This window comes from Hipposideros armiger, unplaced genomic scaffold (genome assembly GCF_001890085.2).
Source record: "Hipposideros armiger isolate ML-2016 unplaced genomic scaffold, ASM189008v1 scaffold_729, whole genome shotgun sequence".
In the NCBI taxonomy this organism is placed as follows: domain Eukaryota; kingdom Metazoa; phylum Chordata; class Mammalia; order Chiroptera; family Hipposideridae; genus Hipposideros; species Hipposideros armiger.
The window spans coordinates 370,553-388,784 of record NW_017732079.1 but is presented as its reverse complement, the minus strand read 5'-3'; the positions used below and the strand labels follow the sequence as shown (position 1 = coordinate 388,784).

General features: G+C 59.4%; 1 protein-coding gene across 3 annotated transcripts; it reads right to left on the bottom strand.

Annotated features, from left to right (window-relative positions):
* Positions 1 to 3,862: 3,862 nt before the first annotated feature.
* Positions 3,863 to 18,178, bottom strand: DENND4B (DENN domain containing 4B). Of its 3 annotated transcripts, none has more exons than XM_019627408.1 (28): positions 17,170 to 18,178; positions 16,053 to 16,392; positions 14,720 to 14,972; positions 14,399 to 14,468; positions 14,031 to 14,200; positions 13,714 to 13,958; positions 13,235 to 13,301; positions 13,078 to 13,136; positions 12,792 to 12,936; positions 12,366 to 12,541; positions 12,116 to 12,216; positions 11,506 to 11,721; positions 10,859 to 11,004; positions 10,383 to 10,522; positions 10,168 to 10,294; positions 9,571 to 9,777; positions 9,174 to 9,302; positions 8,191 to 8,389; positions 7,778 to 7,945; positions 7,138 to 7,526; positions 6,895 to 7,017; positions 6,552 to 6,721; positions 6,336 to 6,471; positions 5,911 to 6,132; positions 5,299 to 5,416; positions 5,046 to 5,211; positions 4,894 to 4,958; positions 3,863 to 4,795 (listed from the first exon to the last, which is right to left on the bottom strand). In XM_019627408.1, exons 1-28 carry the CDS (start codon positions 17,177 to 17,179, stop codon positions 4,650 to 4,652), a joined length of 4,503 nt encoding a protein of 1,500 aa, XP_019482953.1. In that variant the 5' UTR covers positions 17,180 to 18,178; the 3' UTR covers positions 3,863 to 4,649. The 3 variants fall into 3 exon arrangements, with proteins under 3 accessions (XP_019482953.1, XP_019482952.1, XP_019482954.1); XM_019627407.1 differs by having other exon boundaries at positions 5,911 to 6,147; positions 17,170 to 18,177; XM_019627409.1 differs by lacking the exon at positions 7,778 to 7,945 and having other exon boundaries at positions 5,911 to 6,147; positions 17,170 to 18,177.
* Positions 18,179 to 18,232: the final 54 nt, after the last annotated feature.

Below are 18,232 nucleotides of genomic sequence, written 5' to 3'. Positions count from 1 at the left end.
CGGCGGCTGCACCGGCGGCGGCGGCACCACACAAACAAGGACGCTGATTGGGCAGCTGCCAAGCGCCTCGGCTCCGCCTTCCCCACACGCCACGACGCCCATTGGGCGACCTAAGCCGGCCTCCCCGCCCTCTTCTTCTTGGCCATGCCAATAAGAGAGGGGATGCCGGGACTACACCCCACCCTTGAAGAGTGAGTGGCTGGAGAAGTGATGATTGGCGTACTTCAGACCCAATTCTAAACGGAGGAGGGGGATGGTCTAGCGGGGGCGCGTTAATGGGTACCTCGGCCAGTCCCAGACACATCCGGGTCTTCAGCAGCCCATTAAGTGTCGGGGGTCAAAAAATCGCTTCAGGCTGCAACTTTACCTTAGAGACGTTTTGGTCCCCAGGCAGCCGCCGTACCCCAGTATCCCCAAACCGGGATTCCCCTTTGGCCAGTTCTCATTCTTCCAATTCTAAAGATGGAGACTGGAGGACGGCGCTGGGCTCTGCGTTAGGTGGGGTTTCATCGCGACAGAATCCAGGAATTTCACGATAGAAATAGCTTTAGGCGCCTGGGCCTTGCTGGCTGTTTGGGGCGTGGCCTGTCTCCGTCTGCCAAAGGCCTTGAGCTTCCTGGTCTCCATCGTACCCCAGCATGGTCCTGTCGTGACTAAACCACGACAGCAGAAGAAAAGGCAGCTAGCCAAGTTGCTGAGAAATTACAGTGTGCAGAGCACTCCTACTCCTCTACGGGATCTCCTGGTCTGGTTGGGTTCACAGTGAAAGAAACAGCCTCCCATCCCACCCCACTCCATCTAATTAACTCAAGGCCCAACTCCTCTTGCTAGCCTCCCTACTTCCCCGAAGCAGTTAGGTGCACCTAAACTCTCACAGCGTTTCTGGGGCACTGACCACAAGTATTGTTCTTGAGCACCTCGAGGATAGGGACCAGGTATCACAGAGCGTGTTGAGGGAATTACAATAGTTAATGTTTGGGGCAAGACTGCGAGGCACTCTGCTATATGTTATTTATTCTTGTAAGAGCTTTACATGGATTATCTTATTGATTCCTCCTAACTGTGGAGTCGTTACTGTTCTCCGCGTTTTACACACATGAGGAAAATGAGGTACAGATCAAATGACTTTGCCCAAAGTTACACATGATACGTGGCAGAACTGTAATATGAACTCAGGTAGATCAAGAAACAGGCTCAGAGACGTTAAGTAACTTGCAAAGGTCAGACAGCTAATTAGTGACTAAGCAGTGGTTTGAACCCAGAAACAACTGGTTCCAGAAGCCCTAGAACGTGTTTTTCAAATCGTTTGGAAGCCATGCTGTGCAATGGAAACGAAACTCATAAAGGACGTGGCTACGTAAAGCCATAGGGAGACCCTGCACACACATGCGGAGGCATGCCCCAGTTCTTGTTAAGTGTGTAAAAAAAAAAAAAAAAAAAAGCCTGTTTCATTCCAGTATCACGTCCAGTTAAAGAACATGGTCTCTGGAGTCAGACTGCCTGGGTTTGGATCTTGGCTTTACCTCTTCCCAGTTGTGTGATTTGGGTGCAAGTTACTTAACCTCTATTCTCTGTGCCCTACTTTCCCTATCGGTGAAATAGGAATGAGCGATAAGAGTACCTAGCTCATAGGGTAATTGTGAGGATTATCAAACAGCCCATTTAAAATGCTCAGGACAGTGCCAAGGATAGTAAGTACTCGATAAACATAATTGTCACTGTTATGAGTTTTCCAAACTTGCCCAACAGTTTCACCCCCTTAGTTCTAAAGTCAGCTTCTGTTGGTATTGTACCTCGAGGAGCTGTCTTGTGTTAACACTGAAAATCAGTTCTCTACTAACCCCTCATTTTCATGCTTTCACTGACTCATTGAACACACATGTTAGAGGGCCTATTATGTTATCAGGCACTCGTCTGTGAGCTGGGGCATAACAGTAAATGAGAGGAAGTCACTGCCCTCGTGGAAGGTCCAACCCTCCTTCCCTAGCCTGCTGCTTTGCCCATCATCAGTCCAGTTTCTCTGCTGTCTGAACAGCCACTCTTCAGTGGCTACGAGGAGACCCGAGAAACACGGTGGTGGGAGATACCAGCCCCAGGAAGGTGTCAGTGAGGCCTGAGAAAATGCCTTTCAACAAAATTAAAGCGGGGCCGTGGAAGGAGCCTTTCAACCTGGCGTGACTGAGCTCCAAGGAAGACAAGCGAGGCCATCGTGGTAGTGGATGTGACCGTGGTCCTACACAGTCTCTACGTGCTTGTTCGTCTTCTTTCTGAAGCTCACATTGATTGCGTGTGCTTCGCATTTTATACGGAGTATGTAACCTTTAAACAAACTCCCCAGTTTGCAGATGAGGAAAAACTGAGGCACAGGTGTTGTGAAATTGGAAGTGACAGGAGACAAGATTTACCTAAAATTTGTCATGCTCCAGCCTGGACATGCAAAAGTCTGTGAAGAGAAATGGGGCCAGGTAATCTGTGCATAGCCTTCCCCTCATACAGCTCCCTCCCTGGGCCACAGGGCAGAGGGATGTCAGATGCCATGGTGAGTCCTTTGCTGCTGAAATTCCCAGATACTCTTCTGATTAAAGAATTCTGTAGTTCTGCCTCTCTTATAGACCTCTAGAAGGAAGTCCCAAGATGGAAACAGAAGCTGGGAGCATGGCTGATTATCATTATTATTCATGTACCAAGAGGTTCTCTAGCCCAGTAAGGCTGTGGTCTATGAAGGTTGCGACCGAGCCCCAACATTCCAGCTCTAGATGGTTTCGCGTATTGCTGGGTACACTACTCGGCAGAAACAGCGGATTTCAGGAAGGCAGTGGCTCTTGCAGGTCCTTAGGGATGAAACAGGGAGGGGCTGATGCCAGGGAATGCGGCCTGACCAGAACCTGGGGTGACATGAGGGTCCCCCTCTGACGAAGGCATCGCCTAATCCCTGGCAAAACAGGTGGCATTTCCAAAACCCCTGCTTCCCTCCTGTGCAGCTCCTCAGGGACACTGGAAAAGTGTCCAACCATGCTCCAGACCGGGCGGTGAAGGGCCCTAGGGTGTGAAGATCCCCGAGTTCAGAAGTAGTACCTCTCTCCGTCCTGCCCTCACCCCCAGCGATGGGCACTAAAGGCTCCTGGAGGTTGTTTCTTCCATTGACCCGCCTGTCCCCCTCCCCAGGCATTTTGTTTTGTTGGCCAGTTCCCTTTGGTAATTGGTTTTGCAGCTCTGTTAGTTGTTTCCTGTATCTATTTCATTAGACAGGAAAGAAGGGAGAACTCCGAGTGGGCAAAAGGGATGAGGAGAGTGACGGCTGTCCCCTTGATGTGCACATGCAGTGAGCCCCTTTATCCTTGTCCCCATCTTCCTGGTGCTGTCCCCAGGCTCAGACCCTGGTTGGAAGAGTATCGACTGCAACGAGGGCAGCCAAGGAGACCTAAGATGACGGCCAGGGCCCCCCCGCCGCGTGAGGGCCACCACCACCACCTACTGGGAGAGAGGGCTGTCATCCTGTGGAGGTACTGGAGAAGCTGGGAGGGGGCAGCCAGGGAGAGGAAAGAAGGCAGAGATGAGCTCAGGGCCCCCAGAGAATGGAGGCTTTGTGTGGGGTACAGATGAGGGACAAGGGGGTGATTGTATGGGAGGGCCGGAAGTGCCACACAGACTGGCACTGCCATAGCCAGCACCGGATCGATTCACCCCTCTCCTGCTCCCAGAACTCCCTGTGCCTCAAGGGACCAGTAGCTGACCTGGTCGGGGAAAGCAGGGTGTGCCTGAAGGCTGCACAGGATGGAAAGGTGGAAGGCAGGATGTGTAACCAGAGGAAAAAGAGGAATCCCCCACCATTACCCCAGGCCCAGGAAACAGGAGACCGAAGGAAAAAGACAGAAGCAGCTTTTACTCTATTTACATCCAACCAAACTTCGCGAGGAATCGTCCTTATTGCACAGTCAGGGCCCTGGGTGGCCGAGGCGTTCCACGGTGGAGGGAGGGGCAGGAAGGATGAGCACTAGAGGGGGCACCGGTTCTTCCTAGGGGGAGCGCAGGACTCCCCTAGCTCCCACCTCCTGACTTTCAAGGGGCCGTGCGTGGTGCCCCATTTCCCTTCTCTTTCTCACCATCCAGAAGAACCTCAAAAGCAAGGGAGCTGTGGCTCCGAATAAATAACTTAAAATAAAAGACAAACGCTAAGGTAGAAAGGCATGGGGAGCCTTGGACTCCTTCAGCAATTCCCGGGGAGAGGGACCGCCCTCGGCAGGGAATGGCATCCCTCCCTCCCATTCAGGGCGACGGCTCAGACACTCTGTAGCTTTCCAGTTGTTTTTTAAAACAAAAACTTATAAAATGACCAGGGCAGTGCAGGTCTGTGGGTACCCTGGAGAGGAGTGCCTGGGATGGGGCGGGGAGGGACGGGGCTGTGCCAGCTGCCCCCAGGCCTCCTCCAGTGTCAGCATGAGCATATTGGACAGGCTAGAAACAGGGAGTGGGGGCTTTCGGTAATGGTGGGTCCTTCTTCCGGTTGCCCCCACAGGGAACCTGTGGCCGGGCGCGCTTCCCAGCCCGTTCCCAACTCCTCAACGAGAGGAACAGGGAAGCAGGTTATCGCTTGAATCCTTCTTCCCTCACCTCCCATCCCAGGCTGGAGAGGGAAGCTTTAAGGGTCCCTAGCATTCCAGAGGTGCTCCAAAATATTTTCGGCAGTCAATGGCCTTTGGGGTGGGCATCTGTGCCCGCCGATGCCTCAGCTCTTCCTTGCCCATGCTGCTGGCCAACTTGTTAAAGGCAGACTTGTACCTCTTGTCGAAGTTCACTAGGGAAGAAGGTGGCGGGAGGTCGATACATGAGGATGCCACCTCCCACACCTGGCCCCAGATCCCTGAACGCCTCAGCCCGCTGCTGGCCCTTCACCTATGTCCTTGTGGTCCTTGCCCATAACAGCCATTGTCAGGAATAAGAGCTCACGGTAGATGCCCCTAGAGTGGAGACAGAGGGCTTGAGCGAGAGAAAGGGGGTACAGGGCCCGGCACAGGCCAGCGACCTCCCACATGGGAGCCCCATACCTCTGGAGGTGCAGGCCAGTGGGAGGGGACTCCAGAGTTTCCAGCAGGAGCCCTATAGCCTTGTGCACCTCACTGAGACCGACATGGCGTAGCACCGACTCCAGCAAACCCAGGTTCAGGGACTCAGGTGCCGGGCCCGGCCATGCCACCCGCTGGGGTGTCTGGCCTGCGTGAAAGAAAGGAAGATAGCCAGGATGACAGCCCTCTGGGCATGGGACCCACCTGTCCCCACCCTAGGGAACAGCAGACTCACTGTGGGTCCTCCAGAGCACATAGAGAGGTGGGCAGCTGTTGGGGTCAGGGGTCAGGACATCCCACAGCAGCCGCACCTGCACAGACGCTGGGTCAGGCGTGAGCCAAGGAGATGGGGCCTGCGGGGGCCAAGATAAGGGAGACAGTGAGGCCCACGGAGGACACGACGTGGACAGGCTCCCAGAGACTGAGGGACATTACAGGACACAGCCAAAGAGAAGAGGGACAGGAACTCTGATCCCTCAGGAGCATGTAAGCTCTTTGGGAGCAAGGACCTTGTTTTGTAACCTGCCATACTCCTAGTGCCTAAAAGCCGTGCCTGGAGCCTAGTAGCTGCTCGGTAGATACCGGTGGGCTGAGCAGACGAACAATAGCCAGTCACCGTCTGGGCTCCAGGCACCACCCAAGGAGCCTAACAACAGCCCTGCGAGGGGAGCACTCGTGCCATTTTACAGGTGAGAAAATCGAGGTTCAGTGGTGAAGTGAAAGGGCCAGGAGTCACACCGGTACACCTGACTCCAAAGCCTGTGCTCTTGGTACCGCAACAAGGACACAGAGGCCCAGGAGAGAGGAGGGGAGCCCTCAGAAGCAGGGACCACACGAGGGCACTGACCTGGGGGGGCGGGGGCCCATTGCAGGAGGCCAGCAACAGGCATGGCAGAATGCTGGGCAGGCGCAGCCGCTGGAAATACCACAGAAGGTTCCAGAAGATGATGGGGTGGGCAGCAGGCAGCTCCGGCAACGCCAGCACCTCACTGCCCTCGTTCTCTACCAACGACTCCAGTTCCTTCCGCAGCACCAGGGGGCTCAGGTATGCCCATGCCCCATCCTGCACCTGCCGGGAGGCACCCTGTCGGGCACAGGTGGGGAGGGCAATGGAAGGCATGTGCCATGGCCCGTCCTCAGAGCCATGCTTTCTTCCCACTGAGCCACACGTCCGACACCTTGCCCATCTCCCCCCAGCACCTCCAGCCCCCTCCCAGGGCAACACATACACACACACGCCCATTCCTCATGCCCCTTTGGCCCAGCCCTTACCCCCATGTGCCCATTGCACAGCTGGGGCTCATCCAGGGCGAGGCAGGACCTGCGGTCACTGAGCACAGGGCCTGGGCCCCCAGGGACAGGGGCATCTTTGCTGCCGCTGGCACGAGCTGGGGCTGGGCTGGGGGCGCTGCAGGGGGGAAGCAGGCGGGGTCAGCCCTCGGACCTCCACCCCCTTCCCACCCCCAGCACGTTGCCCTGCTTTGGCACCTGGGTCGGGAGTCAAAGGTCTGGACACTGAGCAGGGGCACAAAGGAGCACTTGCAGAAGGGGCAGGTGGTGTTGAGGTTGGAGTCGTCAGGTGCCCAGCCGGCCATAATGTCCTCGTCGTATACCAGCGAGTCACAGTTGCGGCACAGGGAGCAGCTAGACAGCAGAACCTGCAGCAGGAAGAGCCCAGGAAGCAAGCCCGGCCTGGTCTCCTTCCTGAGCCCCGTCCACCTCCAAACCCCAGCCCCGCCCTCTCCGCCTCTCCGGCTGGGCCTGGGACCCAGTGGACGGGTGTGTGCATGTGTGTGCTTAGACACATCTGTGTGGCAGGGGGCGTGCTCACTTCCAGGGAAGGTGTCTGGGAGGATCCGGGTGGGTCACTGAGGCGCTCTGAGGACCGGCGAAGGCTCAGGCTGCTGACAGAGGATTCTGAGAGGTCCCACTCACTGCCCAGGGAGGCTGAGCTCTGCCATCACAGGAGAGAGCGTGGGCCTTGTCACCAGGATGCCAGCTTCAGCCACCCCTCAGGGCCCTCCCTGGCACTCCCCCCCCCGGCCTCGCGGTGCTGAAGTGTCTCGCTGGCTACCTCGGAGGCAGTGGATCCAGGCCGCTCTCGGGGGTGCAGAAGGCTGTCCAGGGGGCTGCCGCGGGCTGGGGGAGGCAGGTCAGCAGGCAGCTCAGGCGGGGGAACTCGAGAGGCAGGGGAGCGGCGGGAAGGGGTGAGCAGCTGTTGGAGGCGGGCACCCAGCCCTCGTCGGGGGGTACTGGCCTCATCCTGCCGCCCACCAGCCTTGGGCAGCCGGCCACTTGGCCATTCCAGGGCTTCAGAGGACTGGGTGCTCAGAGCTGAGCCTGAGTCCCCTGGGCTGCCTCCAGGTGCAGGCTCCTCCCCAGTCAGGCTCAGGTCAGAGAGGCTTCCATTGTGCCAGGGCACAGGCGATCCCCGGGGCTCCAGTACCCCCAAGGCCTCGATCACTGCGGGGCAGAAAAGACTTAGGGAAGATGGAGCCCAGCCCCTCCTCCAGACATTGAGTAACGCGGTTCCTGGCTGCACAAACTCTGGCACCACAACCCCCACCATGATGGCATTCTGGGCAAGATTCCCTCAGCGTCTGCAGTCCCCACCACAGAGGGCCACCCCTCCATCCTGGCTCCAGTCTTCCCCTCTCTCACTGGCAAGTGGTTAGGAAAGCTGACTGAGCTGTGGGTCGGACGAGGGCACTCACTGTGGGCCACGCCAGCCTCCACAGTGGGCTGTGCCCCTCGGGCACTGCCCAGGCTGCCGCTCTTCACCAGGCGCCCCGTGGGTGAGGCCGGGTCCCGCAGGCTTCGGCCAGCCCAAGTAGTCTGGCGCTGAAGGGGGCGGGTAGGGGAGGGGCGCTCCAGATAGGGCTCTGCAAAGGCCAGGGAGGGGCTGAAAGGCAGCCAGGCCGAAACCCAGCCCCTATTCCAAAACAGAGCTCCTTGCATGGCCCTGGGTGAGTCGGGTTCCTTTCCCGCACCACTTCGCCTCTCTCGTTACCAGCCAAGTGTAGCGTATCCATCCCCAGAACAGCCAGTGCCAAACACTAGGCCAGCCCCAGCTCCCCACGCCTCTCCCTGCCTGAACCCCAAGCCTGTGCCACCAAGCCTTGCCCACCTGTCTGGGAGCTGCCCGCCTCTTGTGCTGCCGCCTGCTGCTGCTGTTGCCGCTGCTGCTGCTGCTGCTGCTGCTGCTGCCGCCACCGTTCTCTCAAGGGCTGGCGGAACTGGGCAGCCCCCAGGACGACGTTCCGGAGCTTGGCCCACCGCAGGCGCCCACCAGGTGTACCAGACGGCCACTTGCTTTCCAGCACAGCCTGCCAAGCACAGGGCCCATCGAGATGGCCTACTTCCACACCCTGACCCCAGCCTGCACCCGCTGCCTGTGCTGGGGCCCCAGGCACAACCTTCCCCTCCAGACCTCCTGCTTTTGACCATCCTGCCAATGGCTCAGTCTGGAGCGAAAGCCCAGAAGAGGCCATTGGCTGGCAGCGGTCACCTCTGCAGGGATCTGGAGGTAGCCAAAAGCAGGGGAGCTCATTTGTATCCAGACTCTGCTACTTATAAACTACGTGGCTTGGAAGAAACCATTTCACTTTTTTGGTCATTAGTTTCCTCACCTAAAAAACAGGAGGGGGTTGAGTGTCACGGTTAAGGGCCTGAACTCAAGCGACGTCGCTACGCCTGTGTTCGTATCTTCCTAGCTTCACACTGTGCGACCCTGGCCAAGTCACTGACTCTGCAACCTCATCGCCTCATCTGTAAGATGGGGATGAGAATCCTTCCACCGGCTGGGGCCGTGGTAAAGATAGAATGATGTAAGAGGTATCTGGGCACACCAGCTAACTGTCAGCTATGACTGGGAGGTGGCAATACCTGCCCACCCCCTGTGAGGGCTGCTGCGAGAATCGGAGCAGCCGAGCGTGAGAAAACCTGCTGCAGGTGCTAAGACGGCACAGGAACACACAGGTGACAGTGCTTCTAGGACCTGGCTGGGCCGTACGGCCTGATCTCCAAAAAGGGGCAGGCAGCGGGTGTCAAGACAGCAGCACCCTCCCACACACAGCTGGCACAGGCCCGCCCTCGCTCCCAATTCGGTACCTTGTTGTAGTAGCCATAGGTGATGGTGTTGGGCACGATGCCCGCCTGCCGCATGTCCAGCATGACCCGCACAGACAGCACAGGCTGCCCGTAGTGCGAGCACAGCTGCATAAGCATCCGGTAGCACACCTGGGCCGAGAGAGGCGCAGGCTGAGGGCACGAGTCTCCGCGGGCACCCCCTGCAGCCCTCCCCATGCCCTCCCGGCTCTCACAGGCTTGGCTGGGCCCCGCTGATCCCGTCACCCTCCAGTCCTTGCGGCTGTCCCCCATCACACTCGTGTGTTCGGTGGGTGTTCTGGAGTGCTCCCCATCTGCCTCCCCTGGTCTCCAGTGAGTGTCCCCCTCTCACGGCCCCCATGGCGGCAAAAGCCCCCCAAGAACACGCGTGAGTGCCCACCTCGTCAGGCCGCACCACCTTGTTGCTCTCCATCTGGCGCAGCACGTGGTAGGCCGTGTGCAGCGCCTGCACCCGAGAGGGTGCTGACCGCACATAGGCAGGCAGACACAGGAACCACAGCCCGTAGCAGTGCCCCAGCAGGCACCGGGCCCAAAGCTCTGGCACAGTCGCCGACTTCTGTGCCATCTGCTGTGCGACCTTCATCTCCTAGGTGGGGCAGGGGACACGCCTGGGTGAGGACAACGCCGGGGCGGGGGAGGGGGGGGTCTTAAAATGGTGTGGGAGAAGCAGCCCCCTCCCTGAGAAAGGAGCTGTGACTAGAGGGTGCAGGAGGGGTGCTGCCTAAGCAGCTTCAGCCCCGGAGCCCCGGGCAGGTGCCCTGGAAGAGGCAACACAGCCCTGAATCCCCAGAGTGCTCAGAGGACGAGGACGATGATGACAGTAGTGCAACAGCCAACATTTCCTGTGCCAGGCACATGTAAAGCTCCTAACAACCTTACGGGATAGGTACCGTTATACCCATTTGATAGACGAAAAAGCTGAAGCAGCAGCCCTCGGCCGAGCCAGGCGCCTCTGTGGGGCCCACCTGCTGGTTACCTGTTTGGTACGGCGAGGGGCAGGACTGCTGGGGGCACTACGGGACGGGCCCGGCACAGGAAGAGCCCCGGCTTGCTCTTGGGGAGACTCAAACAGCTCAGCCCGTAGCTCGGGGAACCCATCATAGCTGGAGGGCGGAGAGGCCACGTCAGGAGCCGCCGGCACTAAGTTGCCTGTGTGGCCTTGGGACCAGTGAGGGCACAAGAGGCTCTCACCAGTACTGGGGAGAGGGTTCGCTGCCCTCTGGCACTGGGGGCTCCTCAGGAGGCGTGATAAAGACGGTGAGCTCGCTTCCCGACAGCTCTTCCAGCTCCACCAAGGTGGTGGATTCCGGCTTATCCTGCTCTGGGTGGACCTGAGGGCGGATGGAAGGAGCATGAGCACCAGCACAGTGGGCACGGAGCAGGGCCAGGGTGCCCGGAAGGTGGCATCTCCCCAGAAAGCACATCCCTGGGGCAGGAGCACGTGGGCCCTGGAGACACTGTGGGGATGGAGTCGGGAGGGAGAGGTGTGGTGCATATGAAGCCAGCCAGGTGTGGCTGCACAGGTCATGCTGTGCAGAACCCCAGGGGTACCATCCCCATCACGGATAAGATGGAAAGTTGTGCTTATAACAGCCCCAGGGTTAGAGAGACAGCCCGGAGGAGAGCAGAGGGCAGTGGGCGCGAAGCGAAGGGACAATGCCCAAAACCTTGTCGACGCAAGAGTCAAAGAATTCGAGGGCGGCGTGCCGGGCTGAGCCAAAGGAGCATTCCTCGATGAACTGCGAAAACATCTGCGTGTGCAGCAGTTGAGAGTACAGCTTGTAGCTGGAGCGCTCCCGGGATTTGAGGAAGCCTGAGGGGGTGAGAATGGCCGGGGTGAAGGCTGCCAGACTTTGCTATCAGAGCCACCCGCTATCGGAACCCCTTCCCTGGCTCCATGCCCACTGGCATCCTGGGCCATCAAAGTATCATCCCCTGGCCCCTGTGCCCAACTACCCCCACACCAAGCCGACCGGCTCAGCTCCATGACCCATGGAATTCCTGGCATCTGTCTGTAGACATGCCCTCAGACCAGGCCTTCTCCAAGGCTAGTGACCCCGAAGAGAGCTCTGCCCGTCGGGGTGGCTCACCGCAGGCGTCGCTGTGCCCAACCCCAGCCGGGGCTCCTAGGCCACGGCCGTTTCATCTTTGTACCCTCACTCCCTCTGAGCCCAGAAGAGTGTATGGCTCAAAGCTGGCACCCATAAAAACATTTGCTGAGTGAAGGAACAAGCAACTGAGTGGTCCCCAGGCCCTCCCGGTCAGCCGTCCCGTGACACCCTCCCCAAGAAGAGAAGAGACAGGCCCTCCTTACCTTGCAGGAAGAAGAGGTTGTCGACATCCCGAGAGCCCTCAGAGGGAGCCTTGGTGAGCGGGCGCAGGAAGTCCCGGTAGCCCTTCAGCAGACAGGCCATGAAGCGGAGGAAGGCCCCCTGGACTTCGCGCTCCAACCGGGCCCGGCGGCCGCACACGGCCTCGTAGTCGGTCAGCAGGAACTCTAAGGATGCCTCCTCCTCGGGCCCGGTGTATGCTGGGAACCAGGGCGGCCTGAGACTCAGGGCTGGCCCCCCAGGGGCTTGCCCCAACCCTACCTGCACACAGGTCTGCACCACGGGCCTGACCACCTCCCGTTGCTAACTGACCTTGTACCAGTATTAACAGACAGACGGATGGACGCTACCCTTAGCTGACAGTTTCAAGCCTCCCCAGGAACAGGCTGGACCTTCCCAACATACTGAGGGGTATTCATACTGTATGCCGCTCCCTCCTGCTCGCACTGGGATTTGAATTCCCCTCACTCCCACCACACGGAGCCCTAACTCCTCTAACCTCCTCAAGGTAATACGGTCTAGCTCTCCACAGGCTCCTCACACTGGAGGTTTAAGGTCAATGACAGCTCCCAGCCCCCCACCCAAGCTTCTCACTCTGATCGAGCTGCTGGTACAGGTTTGTCAGTGTAGACAGAAGGACCTTGTAGGGCTTGCGGGGCAGGTTCCGAGGGGAGAGGGGCTTCTTTTCCTCCGTCCTGTGAGGGGAACAGAAGGGAGGGGCCGTGGGGCTCCCCACCAGCCTCCCCCATCTTTTGCCAGAGGCTCCTTTAGAGCAAACAGCTCCCCATACACCGCCCTCAGGCCCCCTCCCGGCAGCCCCCTTGAGGGAGAAGGACCCGCTTACTGGAAGAGCGTGTTGGTGTCTAGATCAACACAGATGACATCAGTAGGGGGGTCGTGCAGATCGAAGTAGCTGGAGTGGATACCCACGATGAAGGGCACGGGGGCACTGAGCACGTCGGCCAGCACCAGTGGGCACAGCGGAATGTAGGGGCACTGCCAGTGCAGCGGGAAGATCATCTGGGGCACCAGGAGTGGGGACCCATGAGCACAGGGGGCTGAGGCAGCAGTGGGGGCATGCAGGAGGGGAGGGGTCATTGGCCTTGGGTGGGGGGGGTGCCTGCTGGAGGCGGGCTCCAAAGAGCCCAGGACGGATGCTGTATGTCCCTGTAGGCTATGTCCAGGGAGAAGGCTGGGGGACCCTCCCCAGGGGTGGGGGCACCCAAAAGAACATCCTGGGGGAGGCGGGCTGGGCAGGGGGGGCACTCACAGAGACAAGGGCCTCGCAGACGCTGGTGAGCAGGTCTGGCCGCAGCGAGTGGACTAGCAGTTTGTGTTCTGTGAGCACGGACAGCAGCAGCGTGATGGCCAGCTCAGGGCCCAGACTCTGCAGCAGCTGTAGGAAGCTGGCACCACTGCGGGCAAAGCCGAGGTGGGGAGTGGGTCACCAGGAGACCCTTCCCTAGTCACTGGGCACAGCCCTCAACAGCTATGCCCCCCTGCCCGGCACCTACAGTGTCTTTGGTCACCAAAGCTCCCCCGACTTGGGCACCTACCTGAGGGGCAGGGGTGAGGACACAGGCTGGCAGAGGAGCAGGTTGTCATAGGGAGACATCTGGGAGGAAGAAGAGCCAGGGGTCAGGATGACGAGGCTGGCCCCTGCCAACTGCCCTCCTCCCACTGAGCCCCACCCAACCTGGCCTCAGCCCTCACCTGAACCAGGATTCGGGGTCTCTGTGGGGAAGGGAAGGGGACGTTGTGAATGAAGTGGGAGATGTGCCTGGGGAAGAGAGGGATACCGGTCAGAGGTAGACTCCCCAGTCTATCCCTCGTCAACTGCCACATTTGCTCTCCTCAATCACCTGCCCCAAGAACTTTCATCTTCCCCAACCTCTGCCTCCCGACCTGTGTCAGCCATCAGAGCCAATAGAATTTGTGCAGATCAGCGGAGAGATCCCCTCTGAGCGCGCACAGCCCCTTGCCAGGACTTAGCTAGCAAGTGTAGCCTGGATTTCAGACCCCACTGTCCCCCTGGGCCAGTGGCACTTTAGCAACGGACAAACTACAACCGCCCCCCCCCCCCCCCGCCCCTACCCGGCTCCATTCTAGCGTCTTCCATCTCTCCTGGCCTCCCGATCTGTGACCCCTCCCCCGGCCTATGACCCCGCCCCATGTCGGGGCGCCGTGCTCACGCTTCCAAGGGCAGGCGGTGGGGGCCTGAGACCGAATAGCGGTAGAGGAAGGTGAGGAAGGCGCGGAAAGCGGGGAAGGCAGGCCAGCGGGACAGCACGGCAATGGCGCGCCGCGTGCGCACCGCTCGGCCCCCCAGGGCCCGGCCCCGCTCCACAGCGCTCAGCAAGCCCAGGGCCCGCGCCTGCCGCTCAGACAGCCTGTCCCTCAGGAACGCCTCGTAGAACTGCAGGGCGGCACCATACACCTGGTGGGGGCAGAGGGGCCGTCAGGCGGGCCCTGCACAGCCGGGGCCCCTTGCCCACACTCACACACCTACCTTGTCACCAGCTGCACCCGTGAGCACAAAGGTGGAGAAGACCGGCACTGGGTACTTCGTCTGGGTAGGCCAGCACTCGATAGTGGCCCCCATGGGCAGGCAGAAGACAGGCACTGACTCCGGCAGTGGGAACGCCTCATTGTCCTCCTCAGGGTAGCGGCCCAGCAGCTCTGCACCCCCGGCGAGTAGGGGGCACCCAAAAGGAGAAGGAACCATCAATTCCAGGCAAAGGAACCACGGGATCCCAGAGAAGGCCAAGTGGCAAAAGGGAAGTGAGTTCCGGGGACACTGGCAGTGCCAGCCAAAAGGCGCCAGGGCAAGAGGGATGTGGAGGGCCGAGGGTTTGGAGGGTCAAAAGGGCTACTCACCTGCCTCGTACACCAGCGTGTTGGCCTTGGCCAGGCCCACCTTGTAGCACAGGTACACTGCTGGGCCCCACTGCTCCAGAAATGGCAAGAGATGAGCAGATACACAGCTAACAAAGGTGTCCGGGGTCCATTTTCTCCACCACCCCTAAGTGGTCTTTTGTCTTTAGAACTCCCTCTAATCCCAGTTCCCCAAGACCAGTCCTCCCTCTGGGCCCACCCCTGCCATTAGAGGCCTTGGGCCTAGGATGCCCTTGTGCCCAGTGCCCACACTCTCACACTGAGATGGTGCAGGTCTCTGCGCTCGGCCCCGGGCCCACTCACCATGCCAGGGTTGAGGTTGCGGGGCAGTCGGCAGTAAGTATGAGGAGTGCCCTCGCCCTTGCTGGGCAGCACCAGACAGAGGTCAGTGATGCCCAAGGCATGCAGCCCCGCCCCTTCTGCTGCCCGTCGGTAAGTGAGGTAGGTGCGGGGGTGCCCAGGGCCTGGAGGGGCCAGGTTGGCGGAGTGGCTATAGGGTGTTGTGTCCAGCACTTGGAAGCCAGGCTTGGGACGTTCCTTCCCCTCATACAACACCCTGGGCACAGAGAGCAGAGAGATTTCGAGTTTGGGGCAGAAGAGAAAGACCCCAGTCCTGCTAGACCTGCCTGCCCAGTCCTACCCCCCTGCCTAGCACCCTCAGCCTCATCAAACCCTGACCCTAGGGCTCACTACTTGCTGAACTCTGCCCTCCAGAATCCTTGCCCCCTTCTGCCCCTGGCTCTGCTTCTCGGTCAGGAACAAGCCCTCAAGCTGTTCATGTGCTCATACTCATTAATAAATGCTAAGAAAGGGCCGGCCAAGTGGCGCGTTGGTTAAGAGTTGGCTTGGGATGCCAGCTCTGAGCAGCAGGACCCGGGTTCGGATCCCACATGTGGGCCAGTGACGCTGCGCCCTCTACAGCTAAGATGGTGAACAACAGCTCAACCTGGAGCTGGGCTGCCGTGAGTCGCCGGCATTGGCGTAGGCTGCAGCCCCTGCTGCAGTGGGCTGCTGTAAGCTACCGTGAGTGGCCGTCAGCCAGCGTGAGCGGCCAGCAGCCAGTGTGAGCTGCCGTGAGCCACCGTGAGCGGCCGTCCAATGGCCGGCGAGCGACTGCCTCACCCAGGAAGAGCACAGTGATAATACCAACATAGTCCAGTGAAGTGGCGCCCTCCACAACTAGACTAAAGAACAAAAGGGCAGCAACTTGTCTGTTCCCCTTCCCCAATTCCCCAACGCTGTTCCCCTCCCCCAATTCACCAATAAAATCTTTAAAAATAAACAAATAAATAAATGCTAAGAAAAAAGCTACCACGTACTGACACTGTGCCAAGTCTGTTCATTTATCTCTGAACCACCTTATGAGGATGTGTAATTTTTCCCACTTTACAGATGAGGAAACAGCCCAGAGGGGCTCAGAACCTGCCCAAGACCACACAGCTGGTGAGCAGCAACACAAACCCAAGTCAGTGTGAGGACTAAGACATACAACTTCTGTCCGTTGTCCCTGGCCTCTAGCCAGCCCACTGTCTTCCCATTCCCACTGCCCATCCTCATCCATACCCCTACCTCTCCCTGCCTCACCCTGCAGTCCCTCCCAGCCCACCCTGGTGCCAGCATGGGTAGGGGCACACACCCTAGCTCCACGAGGGGGGGCTTGTCACGGCCCCTGCGGTAGCAGATGACGGGCTGAGTTCCACCCAGGAGCCCGGCACTGAGTTCCAAGGGGTGGCCCCCGGCAGAAGACTGGATGCATGTGTAGCCCTGGGGCACCTCCTCGCCCAGCGCCCTAGCGATGACTGCCACATCTGTGATGGGCTCCGCTGGCCGGGGAGGGCGCAGGGCCCCACTGGGCTCAGGAACCCATGTTTCCTCAGGGATGGGTGCTCTGTTCCCTGCAAGCCCAGCTATCACGAAGTAATCCACCAGCCGGGGGGGCCGCTCCTCCGCCATGGCCCCCTCCTCACTCACTGCATCTGGAATGGTCAAGTTGGGGTGAGATGAAGCAAGGAAGGCTGACATTGCCATGGCAACCAGGGTGCCCCCTGTTACTCCCCTCCTCTTCCTAGTCCTTTCAAGGAAAGGCAGGATCAGTGGTCGGCCAATCCTGAACTCTCCCGCCTGTGACATCACCAGGCCCTCACAGCCCACCACAGCTCCTTAAAGAGACCAGGGCCCTCTTTCAGTAGTACCAGCCCTCCCCTCAGAGTACCCCAACTCCACTCCACAACACACAGCTAACCTGGGCTGATGTCCCATTGGTCCTGTATCCCTTTTAAAGACCCCACCCCTTCTCACTCCCTACACAGTTATAACAGGTCAGTCTTTTCTGTAGCAGCAGGAAATGACATCACTCATTCTGGCCATGACGTAATGCCATCCTTACAGTCTTTTTAAAGGTTTCGGACTTTCCTATTGTAGTTATGACAGCCTAAGAACTGCACGAGCCAGATAAAGTTCTCAAAGATTCCACCTCTAGGTTTTTGTGAGGATCGCCCCCCTGCTCCCGTTTCTAGGAAAGCCTGCAAAACCCGTTTTAGTGTCTTTTCACCAGCCTCAAGTGTCCTTTTTCCTCACCTAATTCCACTAACCCAACAAAAACCCAGTGCCCGCCCACCTCCAGGACCCTTGGGTATCCCCAGTGGGGACAAAATTGGCGGGGAGGGACAGTCCCGGCCATCCCCATGCCCTCCTCCACGGAGCCCAGAGACAGAAACAGGCCCACAACGGGCCTTCAGTAACTGAGTTCTCACCTGCCTCCATGGCCCAACCCCAGAGAGTAGGAGCCCAAGGGTCCTGGGGAGCCCCAGGGTGCAGAAGCTGGGCAAGAGCTTGGTGGGTGGCTTGCAGCAGAGGCGTGGGGGGCGCTTCAGAGGGAAAGGGAGGTGACTTCCTGGAACAGTGAAGGGGAAGCTGCAGCTCAGCGGAAGTCAGCCTATGTGTGTGTGTGTGTGTGTGTGTGTGTGTGTGTGTGTGTGTGTGTGTGGTGATGTGTGTGTGGTGGTGGTGGTGGTGTCTGTGGGCAGGGTACTGTTGAAGATATCAACACAGCATCATGCCAAGTGGAACTCCAGACTACAGGACCCCGAGCAAAGCTGAGGAGGCTCAGACTGGCTCCAGGATGTACAATCCTATTTAGCCTCCCACGCTTCCCCAGAGAAGGGGTCACAAAGGAACCTCATGGACAGGAGGGCTCTCTCATCAACCTGGCCCCAGGACACACAAACACACACATCCCGACTCCAGCTAAATTTAGCCTCCACGTCTGGAAGGTGAAGTCAGGAGTCAGCGTCAGCCTCCTGATTTAGCTCTGGGGCACAGCCCCATCCCTCATCCACTGCAGGAGAATGGGCGCCCTATGCCCCTGGCAGCAGGCAGGAGCCCTTGGGTGGGCCCCATCCGCAGGACCTGTGCACCCGAGCCTCCCTCACCCAGCCAGGGAAGAGCCCTGCACGAGGCAGCCCTTGCTCCCTGGGGAAGGCAAGGGGCACCGGCGCCACTCGGGGTCCCAACGCCCACAAGCCCACAAGGGAAGTTCCGGCTGGGGCAGAGGGCGCGCGGAGCGGGAGGCTGCTGAGGAAGGGGCAGCAGCGCGGGGGACTGGTGCGCCGGCCGCCGGGGACGTGACGGCAGCAGCGCCGGCCGTCGCGTGACCTGAGCCGGAGGGAGGGGGTGCTTCGGCTCCAGACCCGCGGGAGCAAGGGGGTGCAGGGCGCCGAGCACAGCTAGCGAACTCCCCTCCACTTTCACTTCCCCAGGAGAGAGGAACCGGAACCAGATGTGCTGCGTCGCAGAACAGCTGGGGGACCTCCCCCG